The 20,739-nt window shown below is 38.6% G+C and overlaps 1 protein-coding gene across 15 annotated transcripts in view; it reads left to right on the top strand.

Moving 5' to 3' along the window:
• Positions 1–20,739, top strand: part of BCL2L13 (BCL2 like 13) — a 104,564-nt gene that overhangs the window by 71,177 nt on the left and 12,648 nt on the right. Inside the window, exon 7 of one of the 15 annotated variants that reach the window (XM_081059413.1) lies at positions 9,756–10,640. The exons of 11 other annotated variants lie outside the window; for them this stretch is intronic. In XM_081059413.1, coding sequence (XP_080915539.1) covers positions 9,756–9,767 — 12 coding nt within the window. In that variant the 3' untranslated portion in view covers positions 9,768–10,640. Of the gene's footprint in view, positions 1–4,571; positions 5,222–9,755; positions 10,641–11,124; positions 11,261–20,739 lie in introns of those variants that run through there. 3 more of the 15 variants (XM_081059414.1, XM_081059415.1, XM_081059411.1) reach the window with 3 other exon arrangements.

Raw genomic sequence — 20,739 nt, forward strand, 5'->3', positions numbered from 1 at the left:
GGGGGCAGGGTGAAAAAGGTGAAGGCATTAAGAAATATAAATTGATAGTTAATACAGTAGGGAGAATAGAATCAACAGTGTTGTAAAGATCATGTAAGTTGCCAGATGGGCACTGGACTTATCAGGGGGATCACGTCATAGACGGTGTAGATGCCTGACCACTGTGCTATACACTTGAAGCTGAAGTAGAATAATATTGAATGTCAACTATAACTAAATATATAGGTATATATAGTCATGGGATGTGGAATACAACATAGGGAAGATAGTCGATGGTATTGTAACAGCTATATACGATATAGCTTGGGAGGTGGGTTATCACGTTATGAGGAGTTTAAATGTCTAACTAGTACATTGCTTTGTGCACCTGAAACTAATTTAAAAAAATAAATTAAAAAAATAAAAGTCATTACTGAAACCAAGGTCATCTAGGTTTTCTCCTATGTTATCTTCTAGGAGTTTTATAGTTTTGCATTTTATATTTAGGTCTGTGACTCATTTTGAGTTAATGTTTGTAAAGAGCATAAGGGTCTGTATGTAGATTCTTCTTTTTTTTTTTTTTTAATTTGGATGTCCAGTTGTTTTAGCACCTTTTTCTGAAAAGGCTATCTTTTCTCCACTTTATTGCCTTTGCTACTTTGTCAAAGATCAATTGACTGTATTTACGTGGGTTTATATTCTGGGCTGTCTGTTATATTCCAATGACCTATTTGTATATATTTTTACCAATAACATAATGTCTTGATTATTCTAGCTTTATAATAAGTCTGGAAGTCAGTTAGTGTCAATCTTCCAACTTTGTTCTTCTTAAATATAGTGTTGGCTATTCTTGGTCTTTTATCTTTCCATATAAACTTTAGAATCAGTTTGTCAGTGTCCATAAAATAGCTTGCTGAGATTTTCATTGGGATTCCATTGAATCATTAGATCAAGTTGGGAAGAACTGGCATCTTAACCATATTGAGTCTATTGAGTTCTATCCATGAACATGGAATACTTTTCCATTTATTTAGTTCTTTGATTTCTTTCATCAGCTTTTTTCCTTAGATTTTGTATCTATTTTGTTAGATTTATACCTACATATTTCATTTTTTTGAGGTGCTTATGTAAATGGTATTGTTTTTAATTTCAAGTTCCACTTGTGACTTTTGTATATTAACTTGTATCGTGTAACCTTGCTATCATTGCTTATTAGTTTCAGATTTTCCTGTCCATTCTTTCAGATTGTCTACGTAGACAGTGATGTCATCTGTGAACAAGACAGTTTTATTTATTTATTCCTTTCCAATCTGTATACATTTTATTTCCTTGTCTTGTTACAATTTCTAGGATATTTAGTGTGATGTTGAAAAGTATTGGTGAGAGGGGACATTCTTGTCTTGTGCTGATCTTCTGGGGAAACGTCTAGGTTCTCACCATTAAGCATGATGTTAGCTGTAGGTTCTTTATAGAAACTTTATCAAGTTGAGGAAGTTCCCCTTAAGTCCTATTCACTGAAAGTTTTTAATCATGATTGATGTTAGTTTTGTCAAATGCTTGTCTGCATCTATTGATATGATTTGTGATTTTTCTTCTGTAGCCTGTTGGTGTGATGGGTTACATTAATTGATTTTTGAATGGTGAGCCCTCCTTGCAAACCTTGGATAAGTCCCACTTGGTATATATTTCTTTTTGTACATTTTTGGATTCTATTTGCTAATAATTTGTTGAGAATTTTTAATCTATGTTCATGAGAGATATTGATCAGTATTTTTCTTGTAATATCTTTGTCTGATTTTGGAATTAGTGGAATGCTGGCCTCATAGAATGTGTTAGTGTGGGGACAGAGTCCCAGAGAGCAGTTTCCAGGCTCTCGGCCTTGCATGGGGGGGTGTCAGCTTGGGTGGTGGTTGGCCACTGACTGTAGCCGGTTGACCAGTTGGCTGCTGATGTAACTGCGGTGACTGCGTTGGTTGGTTGTCTGGTTGGCAGGCAGAATAGTAGATGGCTGATTGCAGATTGTGTGGATCCTACTTCATGTGTCTCGCCTGGCAGCCAGGGAGAATACAGTGATGTGACTCCCCTATCTGTGGCTTCCTTTTTGGCCTCACCATATCCTGCGTTCTTATATGCGGAGCGGGACCAGAGACCCCACATGACACCCTTCATGACAGTTAGGAAGTATTTCCTTTGTTTCTATCATCTGAAAGAGATTGTAGCAAATTGGTATAATTTCTTTAAATTTTGGGTAGAATTCCTTAGTGAACCTGTCTGGGCTTGGTGCTTTCTGTGTTGGAAGCTTATTAATTATTCACTCAATTTTTAAAATAGAGGTAGGCCTATCCAGATTATATATTTTTTCTTATGTGAGTTTTGACAGATTGTATCTTTTGCAGAATTGGTTCATTTCATCTAGGTTATAAAATTTGTGGGACTAGAATTGTTCATAGTATTCCTTTATTATCTGGTTTTTTTTTAATCTGCTTTTTTACCCCCCCCCTTTTTTGCCTCCCCCCCCCACACACACACACACTCCAGTTAAAGCCATTGTTTCTCAGTCTAGTTGTGTAGGATACAGCTCCCTGGCCCATGCTGGTATTATGAGCCTTGCGGGCGATCCCTCCTCCCCCCCCACCAACCCCTCCACTGAGGCACATACCAATTGGCCGCTCACAGCAGCTTCTGCCAGCTGCCAGCCACTCACACTGGCTGCTGGGCGGCACACAGTAGGCCACGGCTGCACACGCCAACCTCTGGCTGCTCACATCAGCCCAGCTCCAGGGAGAGCTGTTGGTCACAATCTTAGCTGTAGATTGCAGGGTGCAGCCCACTGGTCCATGTGGGGATTGAATCGGCAGCCTTCGGTGTTAGCACGGCGCTCCAACTGCCTGAGCCACCGGCCCAGCCCCTTTATTATCCTTTTAATGTCCATGGGATCTGTAGTGATGTCTTGTCTTTGATTTCTGATATTAGTAATTTGTGTCGTCTCTTTTTTGCTTAGTTAGCCTGTCTAGAGGCTTATTATATTGATCTTCACCAAGAACCAGCTTTTGGTTTTGTTCATTTTCTCTATTGATATCCTATTTTCAGTGTAATTCATTTCTGCTCTTATTTTTACTATCTTCTGCTTAATTTTGATAGTTAATTTTTTCTAGTTTATTAAGGAGAAAGCCTAGATGGTTGATTTTGGATCTTTTTTTCTAGTATATGCATTCAGTGACATCGATTTCCCTTTAAGCATTGTTTTCACTGCCTCTCACCAATATTAATAAAGTTGTATTTTTATTTTCATTCAGTTCAAAATATTTTAAAATTTATCTTGAGATTTATTCTTTGATCCATGTATTATTTAGGAGTGTATGGGTTTTATTTTGTTTTGTTAAGATTTTTATTAAAAAATATAGCTAACAAACAACATTACATCAGTTTCAGGTGTACACTGTAGTTGTTTAACATTTATATACCTAAAGGAGTGATCGCCATAAGTCCAGCAACTACGTGACACTACTATGCTATCACAGTATTTATGACTATATTCCCTGTGCAGTACATTACTCCCGCATCACTGATTTGTTTTATACCTGGAAATTTGAACCTCTTATTCCCCTTTACCTTCCACCCCTTTTTAAATTTTTCAGTTACAGTTGATACTCAATATTATTTTGTATTAATTTTGGGTGTACAGCATAGTGGTTAGACATTTGTATAATTTAGGAAGTGATCCCCCTGACTAGTCTAGTACCCATCTTGCACTATACATAGTTATTACCAAGTTATTGACTATATTCCCTGTGCTTACATTACATCCATGTGACTGCTTTGTAACTATTTATTTGTACTTCTTAATGCCGTTACCTTTTTCACCCGGCCCCCTAATCTCATCCCATCTGGCAACCATCAAAATGTTCTCTTATCTATGAGTGTGTTTCTCTTCTGTTTGTTAATTTTGTTGTTTAGATTCCACATGTAACTGAAATCACATTGCATCTGTCTTTCTCTGTCTGACATACTCCATTAAGTACAGTGCCCTTCAGGTCCATCCATGTTGTTGCAGATAGCAAGAACCCATTCCCTTCCATGGCTCAGCAATATTCCATTGTATGTACCACCTCCTCTTTATCCATTCATCCATCCATGGATGCCCGGGCTGCCTCCACATCTTAGTTATTGTAAATAATGCTGCAGTGAACATACGGATGAACATGTCCCATTGAAGTAGTTTTTTCGGTTTCTTCAGATAAACACCCAAAAGTGGGATTACTGGGTCCTTCTTTGTCTCTTGTTATAGCCTTTGTTTTAAAGTCTCTTTTGTCTGGTATAAGTATTGCTATCCAGCTTTTTGTTTATTTTGTTTGTTTACATTTTCATGAAATACCTTTTTCCTTCTCTTTACTTTCAGTCTGTGTGTCTTTCAATCTGACAGCATATCCTGTAGGCAGCATATGTAAGACTCGTGTTTTCTTATCTATTCAGCCACCTTATCTTTTGAATGGAACATTTAATCCATTTACATTGAAAGTAATTGTTATAGATACATAGTTATTGCCAATTTGTTATTCATATTTGTTATGTTTTTCTTCATCTTAAAAAAGTCCCTCTGAATGCAGACTGGTGCAGCCGCTATGGAAGGCAGTGTGGAGGTTCCTCAAGAAATTACGAATAGAATTACCATATGACCCAGCAATCGCTCTCCTGGGTATCTACCCCAAAAATATAAAAGCATTTCTCTATAGAGACACGTGTACGCCAATGTTCATTGCAGCTTTGTTTACGGTGGCCAAGACATGGAAACAACCAAAATGTCCTTCGATAGATGAATGGATGAAGAAGTTGTGGTACATATACACAATGGAATACTATTCGGCGTTAAGGAAAGATGATATAGGAGCATTTGTGACAACATGGATGGATCTCGAGAGAATAATGCTAAGTGAAATAAGTCAGACAGAAAAAGCAGAGAACCCTATGATTTCACTGATATGTGGTATATAAACCAAAAAGAACAAGACAAACAAATGAGAAACAAAAACTCATAGACACAGACAATAATTTAGTGGTTACCAGAGGGTAAGGGGGTGGGGGGTGGGTGATGAGGGTAAAGGGGATCAAATATATGGTGATGGAAGGAGAACTGACTCTGGGTGGTGAACACGCAATGGGATTTATAGACGATGTAATACAGAATTGTACACCTGAAATCTATGTAAATTTACTAACAATTGTCACCCCAATAAAATTAATTAAAAAAAAAAAAAGTCCCTCTAACATTCCTTGTACTGGTTTGATGGTGATGAACTCCTTGAACTTTTTCTTAACTGGGAAGCTCTTTATCTTTCCTTTGATTTCAGATGCTAGCTTTGCTGGGTACAGTACTCTTGGTTGTAGGCCCTTGCTCTTCATCACTTTGAATGTTTCATGCCAATCCCTTCTGGCCTGCAAAGTTTCAGTTGAGTAATCAACTAACAATCTTATGGGAGCTCCCCTATAAGTTACTAGTTGCCTTTCTCTTGCTGCTTTTAGGATTCTCTCTTTGTCTTTAACCTTTGCCATTTTAATTATAATGTGTCTTGGTGTGGGCTTGTTTGGGTTCATCCTGTTTGGGACTCTGCTCTTCCTTGGTTTGTATGTCTGTTTCCTTCACCAAGTTAGGAATGTTTCCAGTCATTATTTTTTCAAATCGGTCTTCAATCCCTTGCTTTCTCTCTTCTCTTTCTGGTACCCCTATGATGTGAATGTTGTCAGGCTTGATGTTGTTCCAGAGGTCTCTTAAACTGTCCTCTATTTTTATTATTATTTTTTCCTTTTGCTGTTCTGCTTGGGTGTTTTCTATTACCTTGTCTTCCAAATCGCTGATTCAATCCTCTGCTTCATTTAGTCTGCTGGTGATTCTTTCTAGTACATTCTTCCTTTCAGTTATTGTATTCTTCACTTCTGACTGGTTCTTTTTTATGGTTTCTATATCTTTTTTCATGCTTGCTATCTCTTTGTTGAAGTTCTCACTAAGTTCCTTGAGCGTCCTTATAACCAGTTTTTTGAACCCTGTATCTGATAGGTTGTTTGTTCAGTTATTTTTCTGGAGTTTTCTCCTATTCTTTCAATTGGGACATATTTCTTTGTTTCTCATTTTAGCTGCCTCTCTGTGATTGTTTCTATGTATTAGGTAGATCTTCTACATCTCCCAGTCTTGCCAAGTCACCTTATGTAGTATATGCCCTGTGGGACCCAATGTCACAATTTCCCTGGTCACCTGTGCTGGGTCCTCCCGGAGTGTTTCTTGTGTGCGTTGTGTGTGCCCTCCTGTTATATTTGAGCCTTGATTGCTATTGGCACATCAGTTGGTGGGATTGACTGGCTGTGGGGTTTGGCCATGTCCACTGCTTATGGGCTGCTGTGGGGGGGGGCTTACCACATGGAGTGGGATTCACCCCAACGGGCTCTTGTGCCTATTGAGACCACACTTTAGGTGTGTTACTTGTGGGGCTAATGAGATGGTGCTCTGCAGTAGTCTGGAGCCAACCTCCCAATCTCTTGGAAGAGGCTCCAGTGCAGACCCTGGTCAGCCACTGCCTGTGACCCACCAGGGACTACCTGGTAGGAGGTACAGTGCGATCCACAGTTGGTTGCTGCCTGCACTGGACCTGGAGGCAAGTGGGAGGGGCCACGCTGTTAACTGAGGATGGCTGCCACCAGTACTGGGTCTGGGGTAGCTCTACAAAAACCCAGGACACACCAAGACCTGCTGCCAGTTGCTGGCTCCTGTAAGGTTCAGCCACCAATAAAGCTTTGTGTTGTATAGAGTTGGGTGTGGCAGGGTCTCAGTAAGTTACCAGGGTAGAGCAAGCGGAGCTCACTACAACAGTTCAGATTCAGATTTGGCCATGGGCATGGGGGATTGCTCAACACAGGATAGATAGCATCCGCCTACGGGCTACACAGGAGGACCCCACACAGGGAAAATGGCGGTTATCTTCCAGTCCTCACCCGAAGCCACACACCTCAGTCTGCCCCTGTATATCTCCGATGCCCCCCAAACCACTGTCCCTCTGCTTAAGTGGACATCTAGTTTTCCTGCAGCCTTCCAGCCCACTCAGAATCCCCACTATTTTTCACAGCCAGATGTTGTGGGGGCACCAGTACTCAGTGCTGGGGAGTCTGGTGTGGGGCTAGGGTCCCTTGCACATCTGTTGGGAACCTCTGTGGCTGAGACATGCCTCCCAATTTTCATCCGCTACATGGAGGTTTGGGGCCAGCCCGTTTTGCATCTCTGCCCTTCCTACCAGTCTCAACGTGGCTTGTTTATATCCTTAGTCATGAAACATCTGTTCAGCTAGACTTCAGATGGTTTTCCAAGTTGATTGTTCTATAATTTAGTTGTAATTTTGATGTGTTTGCGGAATGAGGCAAACACAGCATTTATCTACTCTGCCATGTTGGATTGTTTTCTAGAAGTGTATTTTCAATCTTTAAGTATTTTGGGGATTTCCAGCTATCTTTCTGTTATTGATTTCCAGTTGTATTTCACTGTGGTCTGAGAGTAGACAGTGTATGATTTCTACTCTTTTTCTTTTTCTTGCTTTTCCTTAAGAAGCAGAATGACTGAGTATTGTATACTGCTAACTGCATGGCTTTAGATGAATCATCTTCCTGTATAGTCTTCAGATTATGTATAAACTCTAGTTTACTAATGAAATCATTAATAGTGTCTGCCCATTTTACAATGAGTTTGTGAAGATTAATTAATGTCTATAATGTAAAAAGAGATTAGTTTTCAATATACAATAACAAACCTTAATTAATTGCATTGATATGCTAGACACTATGCTAGATGCTAGTATACAAAAGTAATAAAATATATGTCCCAGTGTAGAATTAACTCCTGGTCATTTGCAGAATGTGAAGGATTCATGAGAGTCTACAAAGTAGGAGAGCAAGAAATGGTTTATTGAAAGTCAGCAGAGAGAGAGTTCTGTTTGGAAGAAAAAGACTGGCAAAGGAATTTGCCAGGGTAGAGTCCAATAGGGACAACTGCGGCAGGTTTCTGTTTAGCTTGAGTTTTATATTTTTCTAAGCAGGATGTAGGGTGCAGGGGTGCTGCCATTACAATTGTCTTCTCCTGGGAACTATCCTGTTCCCATCTATGATGGATGTCAGATTACAGGGGTTGCTGTTGCTAATGGGAACTGTTGTGTTCCGACTGTGATGGGTGTAAGGTGCTTGTCAGCTTATAGGTGCAGTGCTAGCCAGGGGAGTCAGAGCCAAGCCGTTAATTTTTAAGTTTGTTTCTGCTAACTCACAAGATCGCTCTTCTTAACTCTTTGCCTGTCTCATCTTTCTAGTTCACAAGCCTGCTCCTGGTAACTCTTTACTTGTCTCATCAGTATAGGCCCCACTTTTAAGCTCAGATCTGGTTGAGGAGACATAAATGTAAATAACTACATGTAGCATATTACATGCTGTGAGGTAGGTATGTTCAAAGTGTAGTAGGAAGACAAAAGTAGGGAATGATTAATTGCGGTGCAATTAGAAATATAAATTCAATTAGGATCATGCATCTTAACTACAGTTACCAATTAGCTTTTCAGGGCTAAAACCAGAGTATAACTTTGTGTTACTGTTTATGCTGGATTAGAATTTCAAGATAGGTATGTTTGTTTTGTGTCTTCACCTTATTTTTTCACCCTGCCAGAGAGTAGTGATTTGAGAACAGGATTTGAAATTACAAGATTTGTTTGCGGCTCCAGCTCTACCAAATAGTCGTGTGTTTTCGGGAGAATTAATTTAACTTCTGTGAGCTTCAGTTTCATCAGTTATAAACGGGGGGAATAGCTTCTCTAAATCACAAAAGTAATGACGTAAAAGTATTTTGTGAAAATGTTCCATTTCAAAGTATTTTGTGAAAAGGTTACATTTCAGGTACATCTCTAAGAGTACTTTTTTCTCTCAAGTCTGAAGTTTCCTTAGAGTTTTAATTCTGACTTACTTGCCTTGCAGCACAATTCGAGCACAAACTAGTTTGCATATTCTGATTCTCCCTGACTCTTCTTGCTCCCTCCTTCCCTCCTCCTCTTTCTCACTGACTTTCATTCCCTGGGATTGTGCTGCTATGGTAGAAGTAAAGTAAGTCTGTCTATTGAAAAGAGCAGTGCAAGTCCACCCGCTGTGGGTAAGGCTTCTCTTTTTATTTTCTCCTATGTCATGTACTAAACTAAATACTTACTATGAAAGATTTAATTTTACGTTACATAAAAGATTGTTGGGGGAAAACGTCATCTAATGTCTATCATAATACTTAGGTAGTTTGAATAAAATTAATTTTGACTTTTGGCTCTTTGACTTGAAGCTTTTTATTTCCATATTAAGAATAGCAAACTTCAAGAAGTGTTTTGGAGTTTTGTTTTTTAAATCAAGGATAATTGAAGACTCTCTCTTGGGAACTTTTATGTAATAATTTGTTAGAGCAGAGTTTTCATACTGGGAGGTGACACATAGTTTGTGATCTAAAATCAGTTAGGTGGGTTTTGCAATTATTAGTGTAGTAACTGTAAATACTATTTCATGAAATCTGTTTATTTTATATGTGTATATGGGTGTTTATTGCACTGTGTTCTAAAATGTATTTTTATGGGTCTTGGTCATCATATTAAGTGAAAAATTACTTCTGGAATTTCTTTCACATGCTCCATTTCTTATTTTAGGTTAATAGTAATCTAAGGCATTTGGTTGTTAGTATCTTGTTTGAATGTAGAAAAGCAGTTACCTGTTTTTATTTTTTTAAGGTGAATACTTAAGAGAAAGATACTGAATAAAGGCTGAGAAGTAATGATAAAGGTTTGTTGGCACATCTTAGGGGAGGTGAGTCCCTAGATTAATTTACCAATGAATACGGTCTGTGATGTTCTGACAAAGCATTTTCAGATGGAAAAGTTAAGTTTGTAGGAGCTCAGTTCATTAGAAGCTATGAAGTTCCCGTGAAGGGGAACTACTGGTGGAAGTGGCAGAATAATTTGTAACCGATGTGAACAACAAAGAAAAATCTGAAGCAAAATGTAGTCAATATAGACATCATGAAGCAGCTACTGCATTTTTGAAATGGTCCTTTGAATGACCTCCAAGCTACTTGAACTTTTTTCCTAATCACCAAAACCAAAGGTACTTACATTTATTTACCTTACATTTTACCTTACGTTTATTTAAAAATGTTCCCTTTATCCATATTTCAGTTTCTTCTCTGCGTCCCTCTTTATTTGAAGGGTTTCATATACCTATCTTTGTGTATTTACTTGAAGAAAATACCAAGAATAACCTTATCCATTTACTTCTTCTCATAAAAAGGAAAGCACCAGTCTAGGAAGTGGGAGGACTTAAGCCTAAGAGTTAGGGGAGCGTAGCAGGAGTCCATGCCTGCGCTTAAACCCAGGCCCAGCTTTATAGTCGGCTTTGGGCAAATTACTTCTCCTCTTCAGTCGCTTCAGGTTTTTCGTCTGTAAAATGGAAATAATAATAAGACTTCACAGTGTTGTGAGGTTTAAATAGATTAAGTAAAGTTTTTAGAAGGGCATATGATAAGATTTATATAAGGGTTAACTACTGTTATTGAAAATTCTCAGAGCAAGCTAAGGGACCTTGGGAAGTTACTTAATCTCTTGGGGCTTCATCTACTTAAAAAAAAAAGATATTAATAGTTCTCTGCTTCTTTGTGCATATTTAAACTGATAGTTGGCTCCAATTTTATCTATATCTATATATACATTTTAAGCAGGTGGAACAATTTTATTTCACAGTTGTCTTTAAAACCACAAAGGCATTATGTTCTTCACATAAAAACATCAGTACAGATAACTATACTTTCTAAAAAATGAGTATATAGACCCTCTCAAAGAAAAATGCATCCATTATATAGTTTTAGTAAAGTTGCTTGGTAAAAACTCGTATCTGGACAGATTCTTAAAACACACCGTTCTACCACTGCATCTGTATCATTAGTACATGTTCTTGCATTTTTATAAATTGGATAATACGCATATAGACTGGTTTATCACTTACTGCTCCATTGGTTCATCATCCTTTTCTGTTGAGCAGGCTGTGCTTTTGTAGCCTTTTTCTCAGACCTTCCAGGAATGGAGACACATCATCATCATCATCATAAATCATAAACTCCAAGTCTTCACCAGAAATTCCAGCGGAAACTTCCTTTGTAGTTCGGTCCTGTTCTGCAGGAAGTGTCTGCAGGAAGGCACGCTTCACCAGTTCATTCAAATTGCACTCCATTATGTCTGTCCAAGTAAGTACGAGCTGACTGGGAATGGGCTCCAGTGGCCATAGCTCTGCACTCAAAGTAGTTAGCAGATGGACAGGTTTGGAAAATAGGAGGGCCCAGATGACCGTAACCAGCAGGCCAACTCCATATGGCCTCTGTCCATATCTTTGCGTTGGTGTCTGGGTCTCGCTTCCAATTAGACACAGGAAGAGGTCTGTCAAATACAGGTCTGGAATCCAAACACTCCTGGTGCATAAAATTGCATAACAATGTAGCATCAGCAATAAGTCCCACAGTTGACATACCAACATGGTTGTCAGCATGGAGAATTATTTTCTGATGAGCTACAAGTTCTGACTGCTCTGCAGTGCAGCCAACACCGCGTGGCTTTTTGGTTTCAGACCAGCTGTGGCTGAACCTTGTTTAACAGCTTCAATTGTGTATTCAGTTTGATGGATCCTGCCCTGAGGGTTCCAAAGGGTGACTTCATTGTCAGACGTGGTTTTATCAGTGGTCCTGGCTGCCCTCTCCTGCAAAGCTGCACATCAAGGAGCCAGTTTTATATTTTGGAGCATTTGAAGTTACTACTCCTTTGTGTTTTTTGTATCAATGGGACTAAAGAAATGGATACTTTGTAGTAAAATGATTAGATTAGAACAGTTCTAAGACTACTTGCAGATATTATTTGCCTAACATGCTTAGTTTTAGGTAAATTACGTATTACCCAAAATAGCTGTTCCTCTTTTAGTGAAAAGCTACTCTTCATTAATGGCAGTAGTTGTTAAGAGAGTCCTCTGTTTTTGATTTTTGCTTTATATGAATTTGTCCCCATGAGTAAAAGTCTCAGTGGCTATCGATTTTTTTTCTTTTAAACTTCTTACATAAAAGCACAAGATTTTTGGTGAATCTTCATTAAAATGTCACATCCCAAATACAGAAATAAGTAGTAAGGTAGGGAAGCTATGACAGCAGAGAAAAAAGCCACTACATCTGAATTGGCTCTCAATCAATATATTATTCCCAAATTGTAATTCGACAAACTTGTTGATCACTAGTATCTTGGATGAGATGAAAAGGTCCTCCAAGTGTGGGACAAAAAAACTGTTCTGAGCTCTTTTGTTAGCTTTGAGCTGTTAAAAAGAAAAGTTCTTTTGCACAAAATTGAATTTCGGTTTATTAACTTTTCCCTTATTTTTTCATGTTGGAACTTGAAATTTCCATTTCATTTGTTTTGGCTTAGAGCCCTAAAGAAAAAGTAGCAAAGGTCTCCTTTCTGAGAATTAAAATTGTTAATATTTTTGTTAAGGTTCTTTTTGGTTTTGCTTTTTAAATCAGTTCTTGCTATTAGAGGTTCTGTTTTTAGAAGTGCAGGTTAAGTAATTTGCTGAGAATTTCTATCAGTAGGCATTTAAGAGCTCGCTGACCCCTGCATAACCCTTCTGTTTGAAGAGCTGTTTAAGACTGCTCTGTGAATCCAGCTGACCGTTCATCTTTTGAAATGGTGTGGAAACAGATTATAAAACTTTTAGTGTGTCAACAGAGACTGAGAGCAGATGAGATTCTAAGACAGAATAAAGAAAATGAGAAATTACATTCCTTATCTCCAAATAACTCAGTTGGGAGGTGGGGGTGGTTAGTAGCACTTTCTGAGTTTTTTAGATTAAAATTTTAAAATGTTAACGAAAGACTAACAAGAATGCACAATTTTAACTTACTTGTAGTGGAGTAACATGTTCTTTGATTGCTCTGTTTAACTCTGAAATGTAAATTCTTTGAGAAAATAGGTGGTCTTACTTGCTTCTTGAGGTGATAGACTGTGATTGTTTCATTCAGTAGTATAATTCTGTTAACTTTCTTTTCCAACTTTTCCCTCTTCACTTAACAAAAAGAGCCTAGTTTTGAAATATTCTGAGTTTCCATAATGAAGGAAAAAATTTAATCTGAAGCAAAAGCGGCCAAGCTATATTGTTTAGTTTCTCATTTGGAGATTGTGAGAGAGCAAGTAAACAAAACAAGTGTACCAAAGTAAGTTAACAAGGGGTAATTACAAACTCTGCTACTTCATACCATTACTGCTCTTCTTTACTGCCTTTTTCTTCCTCCTTGTAAAATTATTCTTTATGTAGCCTTCATTTCTGGTCTTCATAAGACAGAACTCCTTAAAGAGGTAATTTAATAATCAGATAAACCTTTGAGTGTATAAATTATGTGGCACAGAGAAATTCCTTTGTAACATGTTAGAGGATCTGCATGACTAATTAAAATTGTGTTCTGGCAAAGAGGTGGGTAAGTATAACTTCACAGGAACTGTTAGCTTAATGGTTCAGCTTAGCTTTATTTATCTGTTGATCTGGCTGTGGTGACTGGGTCTTCCTCTCTTGGACCTCCAGATATACTCTTCAAAGGTTACAGAAATGGTTCCCTGAGTAGCTATTTTCATTCTGTGTCCTCCTGTTATTCTTCATTATTGATGATTTATCAAGAATCAGCAAAGCTCAGAGTATCCTTGCTATCACAGAAAGGTCTCATTCACCTTACTTCTGCCTGATCATTGTGTTAGAGTATGTTTGGGCTTTGGGTAGGGTATAGAGGAAGGCAGTTGATTATAGCAGAGTTATACTCATTTTCCTTTCACAAGATATAACACCTGGGTCCCACCTTCAGAGATTCTAATTATGGGTTGTAACTTTAGCAAAGGGAGTCTTGAAAGTTTCACAGTTGTCTCTAATTAGACATCAAAGATTGAGGACTGCTATGTTATCTAATCTCCCCAACTAGGTTACAGACTCCTTCAAACACAGATTATAATCTTAAACTTTTAAAACTTGACTAGATTGCTGATTATATACTTATTAAACACAACCCTAAACATAAAGGAGTCAATTGTTTAATTGTTTAAAGTACGTATCAAGAAAGCCACAGTGAAGTACAATTTTTAGTGGGTATTGTAGAATACCCAGAAAGGAAATGATAGTTGTCAAGAAGGGTTTAATCAGGAGCAGCTCCTTGAAGGGGTGCCAAAAAATTGTACGCAAGTGGACACTGGTCAGCGTTGCTCTAGCGATAGTTCGCTGTAATCAGAATTGTCTGGACACTGATGGGAACCACTTTGAGCACCTCTTATAGTTGCAGAAGTCAAATGTGACTTGTATTCACCCTTTATTATCGGTATATATTGAGTATTACAATTAATAGTTTTTCCTTTCTTGAAATGTGTATATGTTTTTTGGCACCCTCTGTAGTTACATCTTGAAGAAAGCAAAGGACTTACGTTGGAAAGCAGCAAGGAATTAGTTGGATGTTTTAGGATCCCGCTTAGGTAGTTTGAAGGAGCCGTTGCTCAGAATAGCAAGGCTTGATTTGTTATGTTTTGAGTCTTCTGTGTTTGAGCCATTTGGAATGTGTCCTAAACTGAGCTTTAGTAGTGGAAAAAGCAGTCCTGAACCTACTCAGTCCTGCTCTGACCTCCATGAGTGGCTCTCTGTGTAAAACTTGGTAAACAGATATGTTTCCTCTTGAGAGAGACTTGCAGGTCTAGAGCGGCAGGTTATGTTACGTGTGATATGCTCATAAAACTGTTTCGTCTTTAGGGATTAGTATTTCCAAGGCAGCATTCGTGCAGAAAGAGAAATGTCAGCTAGTCCTCAGTGGAAATGACTCCATGTTCAAGAATTGGACCACCTTGTCCCCAGACTAATGTTAATTCTTCTATATATAATTCTTCTTATATAACATACAATTAGTATAATGCTGTTAATGTAGTATGTATAGACTCCTATAAGGCACACGGGAGGAGTGGGGCTGAGAAAAGAAACCACTATAAAAGCAAAGATGTTACAAAAGCATATTCTTAATCTCTATGAACTTAGTAGGGGATATAAGATACACACTATTTACTGTATGCTTTGTGGCAAAGAGAACAGATAAGTCATTAAGAGTGTAGAGGTAATGAGAAGGATTCAGAAGGCAGAATTGAGGAGGGGAGCATTCTGGGTGGAAAGAATGGGGGTGACGAGTCAGAAGAGGGAGGTTTGAATTCTCTCTTCAGCACCAGCTCTATGAGACATTGAACAGTAGACATTGAGTTATAGTCTATACCTATATATAGAAATATAGAGATGAAAAAAGAGCTATACCTATCAGTGCCTGAGAAAATCAAAATAGCTAGTGTTCAGAGCTTCTTTTATATCCAAAGATGGGAACATTTTTCTGTCAATCAAGCATTTATTGAGCATCGTCTTTCTTCACTCTTCCTCTTATGCTTTGGAATACTGAAGAGCTAATAGTTGCCTGCATATACTAGGACGTTTTTGGCATCGTGCTTTATTTATACTTTTCTGCCGCCTGGAACATCTTTCTCATCACTTTGGTTTGTTGGTTCTTATTCTTTAAGATCCAGCTCTGTTGTTCTATTTTAAGAGGCCTTCCATGAATCCCCAAATAAGTTTCCCTCCTTCATGTCTCTAGAGTACCCTGTGCTTGTCTCCTTCACTAGGTTTTAAACTGTATTTTAAATTCTTTGAGGTCAGAGATGATACTATTTTATTACTAGCATCTAAAAAGCACAGTTCCCAGCAGTAAGAAGCAAATACTTCAGGAGAAGGAGAAATCCGGTATGACTCCCAGATTTTTGGCTTAGTTGACTGGGGAAGTGGTGCTTTTCAGCTCCAAAATGGATTGCAGAGTCAAGGAGTTAGGATTCTTTTGCATTAGTTCTGATTAAAGATAGTGATTGCTTATATTAGAGTAATAGCAGAAAATTCTGAGAGAAGGGGAAAACTATATTTAGATATATTTAAGAATAAATATTTTGAGATATATTTAGTACTTAATGACTAAATAGAGGGAGAGGAAGATGTTGAGATAGATGCTGGCTAAAATAAAAAATTATTAAGTATGAGGTAAGAGAAATGATGTAGCAGTGGTATTTGTAGTTTATATTCTTCAATAGGACAAGCATTATCTTCTGGCTCTCTGTAATTAATGACCTCTGTTATTGATGGGTATATAGTCTTTATATGCTGCATTTAGTTGTGAAGGGACTCTTTACTATTATTCTTTATTGATGATAGTCTCACAACTGTTGAGTGGTTTTACATTACCATTATACTGATGAAAATATATTGAGAGTTTAAAAGAAATGGAACCCCATAAAATTAGAGCTCTGAAGGTCTCCTTTCCTCATATGGGGTTTGAAGCTGGGGAAAGTAATTTGTATCAGAATGGCACTAATGGCAGATACCTTTTTTTAAAAAAAGAAGATTAACTAGCATAGGTTACTAGTTACTTTGGTACTTTACCCCTATGTTTTCTTTAGGCGCAACCTAATTACAGGCACCCTCTCCCCCAAACAATTGGTTATTTTATTATCCAACTGTGTAGCAGTCTTGTTCAAGAATAGATAAAACTCTTAATAATTAAAAAATAAAAAGACAACCCAATTAAAAATGGTCAAAAGATTTGGATAGACATAATTTTAAAGATATACAAATGGCCAGGAAACACATGAAAAGATGTTCAACATTATTAGTCATTAAGGAAATGCAAGTCAAAACTATAATGAGATACCACTTCATATCCCCTAGGATGGCTATAATAAAAACAAACATACAAACAGACAATAGCAAGTGCTGAGGAGGATGTGGAGAAATACGGAACCCTCATACATTGCTGAGAGGAATATAAAATGGTGCAGTTGGTTTGGAAAATAGTTTGGCAGTTCCTCAACAAATTAAACAGAATTATCATATGGTCTAGCAATTCCACCTTGAGGTATATACTCAAAAGAACTGAAAATAGATGTTTACACAAAAACTTGTACATGGATTTCATAGCACTATTCACAATCACCAAAAGGTGGCAACAGCAAAATTGCAAACCAACTGATGAATTAATAAAGAAAATGTGGTTCATCCGTACAAAGATATATCATGAAGCCATAAAAAGAAATGAAGTACTGATGCATGCTACAATACGGACAAACATTGAAAACATTATGCTAAGTGAAATAAGCCAGTCACAAAAGGCCATATATTGTATGAGTCCATTTATATGAACTTCCAAGAACAGGAAATTTAGAGACAGAAGGTAGATTAGTAGTTGCCAGGGGAATGAGGAGGGGAGACTTGGGAGTGACTATTAAGGGGGTTTCTTTTTAAGATGATGGAAATGTTCAGGAATTAGATAATGGTGATATTTGCCCAACATTGTGAAAACAGTGTATTATTGTAGGGTAATAAAAAACCCTACTGAATTGTACATCTAAAAATGGTAAATGTTACATTATGTGATTTTTATGAATGTAAATCTCAATACTAAAAAAATAAAAATAAAAAACTACTATTTTCTAATGGTATATCCATATGCCCTGCCCTTTGTTTTAGAGACATGTGCAAAAGAAATTCAGAAGATTCTCTTCACCTGACTCATATTATTTGACAGCTCGTTTAGAGATTGTTGAATGTGAATATCCACTAATCCCAAGGTCCTGGGAGGTAGCAGAGCCCCATTTATATTGATATTCTTTTTAAAAAATGGAAATAGTTTTTTTTTACTAAGTCATGATCATTGTAAAAAATTTATGTAATACACTTTTCTTATAATCCATTCCCATAAAAATAATCCTACATTGCTTTGATGTATAGCATTGTAATTTCTAAAGAGAGATTTTACTTTTCAGTTTTGTGATATCTCTGTTTAGAAGAGATGAAAGAGTCTCTGGTCAAGATGGCACAGGTAAATGCTGTGCTTGCCTCCCATGACCACATCAATATTGTAACTAAATTTTAGAAAAATCAACCTATAGAATCACCTGAAGACTAGCTGAACAGAACTCCTACAAATAAGAATATAAAGAAGAGGCCAGAGTACAGATGGAGACACGAAACGGGCTGGTCCCACACCTATGTGTGGTGGTTGAGAATTGGGAGGGATTTCTCAGCTGCAGAGATCCCCACTGAGGAGCGAAGGGTCTCCATTGCACACTAGGCTCCCAAACCAAGGGATCCAGTGCTGGGAAGAGTAGTCCCCAAAACAGGTGACTGTGAAGATCAGCACCGATTCCATCCCAGGGTGAGACAGAGGGCTGCTGAAAACCGAAGCATCCTCCTAAAGGACCTGTGCTCAGACTCATTCATTCACTCACAGGCACTCACCCTGAGCTCCAGTGAAGGGACAGCAGCTCAAAAGGCTCCAGAGGCATACAGGGAGAAACTGAACTGTGTGGCTGTAGGGTGAGGGCCACCATTGTCCTTGTGTTGAGCCCTCCCCCATGCAGCCTGCAGGGTCAAGTAGGTGCCAAATTTGAACCTGCAGTAACTGGATAAACACCACTCACCCCACACTGGTTACTCCCTGAGACCCCGCCCAACTCAACAGAGATTCCCCCAGGTGAGACGAAGGACTGCTGGAAACCCAGGTGTCCTCTTAAAGGACCTATGCACAGAGTCACTCACAGGCACTCACTCTGAGCTCCAGCAAAGGGACAGCAACTTGGAAAGTGCCAGAAGCAGATGCGGAGATACTGAATTGTATGGCTTCAGGGCAAGAATGGCCATAAAGTAGGGCTCGCTGTATTGAGCCCTCCTCCCTGACGTAACCTGTAGTGAAAGGCATATACCAAATCTGAATCTTATTAACCCAGTGAACACTGCTTGCCTCACATTGGTGACTTCCTGAGACCCTGCCCCACTCAACTAACATACTGCCTTTGGCTCTTTCAGCGGCTGTGCCTTTTACTGATTGGTCCCAGGCCTGGCACAGGTGGCAGCTGGCCTCGGGTTGCAGTGTGGCCTCTCCCACATTCATTCAGGGTCAGTACAGGCAGTTGCCAACTGCGGATAACTTTGTATCTCCTACCAGGTGGCCCTGGGTCTGATCGGGCAGCAGCTAATACTGGCCTGCACCAGAGCCCCTCTTAGGAGGCCCCAGAACCAACACACTCAGTGGATCACCTCAGACCACAACATAGCAACACCCAATTAGCTACACAAACGACAAACCCAAAGGGTTGTCTTGGCAGACACCACATCCCCTCTGGGGTGAATCTCACCTGTGGGTTCAGCCCCCACTGTGGTCATGGCCAGTTCTCACATCCAGTCAGCCTGAGGGTCAGCCCCACCCACTGATGAGCACACAACAATCAAGGCTCAACTAGAACAGGGTGGTACACACAATCCACACAAGGGACACCCCTGGAGCACTCAGCTCAGATGACCAGGGAGACGATGCCACTGCACCCCACAAGGCAGCTATTACATAAGGCCGCTCTGTCGAGACTGAGAGACATAACAGATCTACCTAATATAGAAATAAACGCAGGGAGGCAGCCAAAATGAAAGAACAGGACAAAACTCCAGAAAAAAGACTAAACAAAATGGAAGCAAACAAACTATGAGATACAGCATTGTAAACACTGGTTATAAGGATGCTCAACAAACTTAGGGGAAGAATAGATCAACTCAATGAGAACTTCAACAAAAAGTGAGTAAACATAAAGGATGTAGCATAAAAAAAGAAAATCCACCAGAAATGAAGAATACAATAACTGAAATGATGAAGCAGAAGATTGAATCATCCATTTGGCAGACAAGGTGGCAGAAAACACCCAATCAGAATAGAAAAAAGAATTTTTAAAAGTGAGGATAGATTAAGGGACGTCTGGGACAACATCAAGCATAACATTTGTATCATACAGATACCAGAAAGAGAAGAGAGACAGCAAGAGATTTAATACCTATTTGTGAAATAATGACTGAAAATTTCCCTAACCTGTCAAAGGAAATAGGCACAGAAATCCAGGAAGTACAGAGAGTCCCAAGCAAATTGAACCCAAAGAGGCCCACACCAAAACACATCATAATTTAAATGCCAAAGGTTAAAGACAGGGAATCTTAAAAGCAGCAAAAGAATGGCAGTTAGTTACCTACAAGGGAGCTCCCATAAAACTGAACTGATTTCTCAACAGAAACTTTGCAGGCCAGAAGGGATTGGCATGAAATATTCAAAGTGATGAAAAGAAAAACTTACAACCAAAATTACTCTACCCAGCAAGGTTGTCATTTAGAATTGAAGGAGACATAAAGAGCTTTCTAGACAAGAAAAAGCTAAAGAAATTCATCACCACCAAACCAGTTATTAAACGATGTTAAAGGGACTTTTTTAAGAAGAAGAAAAAAAACATAAATGTGATAATAGAGACAATGATTACATCCGAAGGTCTGACAATTAAGTTTACGAACTTGCCACTGTGCTTACATTGACAGTACTGTACAAAGAGCTCTCAGTAAGGTTTCATAACTTTGGTATATCAGTGTCTCACAGCTGTGTTCGCGTCAACGTGTGGCAGTGTCTTGCTGAGTGGCATCCATTGTTGTGTTTTTGTTTGCTGTCACGAGCATGAGCTTGAATTAGAGCAATGGATGTCTCTGAGCTTGAATTTCTTGTTAAAATTGGTAAGAGTTGAAGTGACGTCAGGAACATGCTAGTCCATGTTTATGGGGATA

The sequence above is a fragment of the Rhinolophus hipposideros genome, assembly GCF_964194185.1.
Source record: "Rhinolophus hipposideros genome assembly, chromosome: 9".
Classification (NCBI taxonomy): Eukaryota; Metazoa; Chordata; class Mammalia; order Chiroptera; family Rhinolophidae; genus Rhinolophus; species Rhinolophus hipposideros.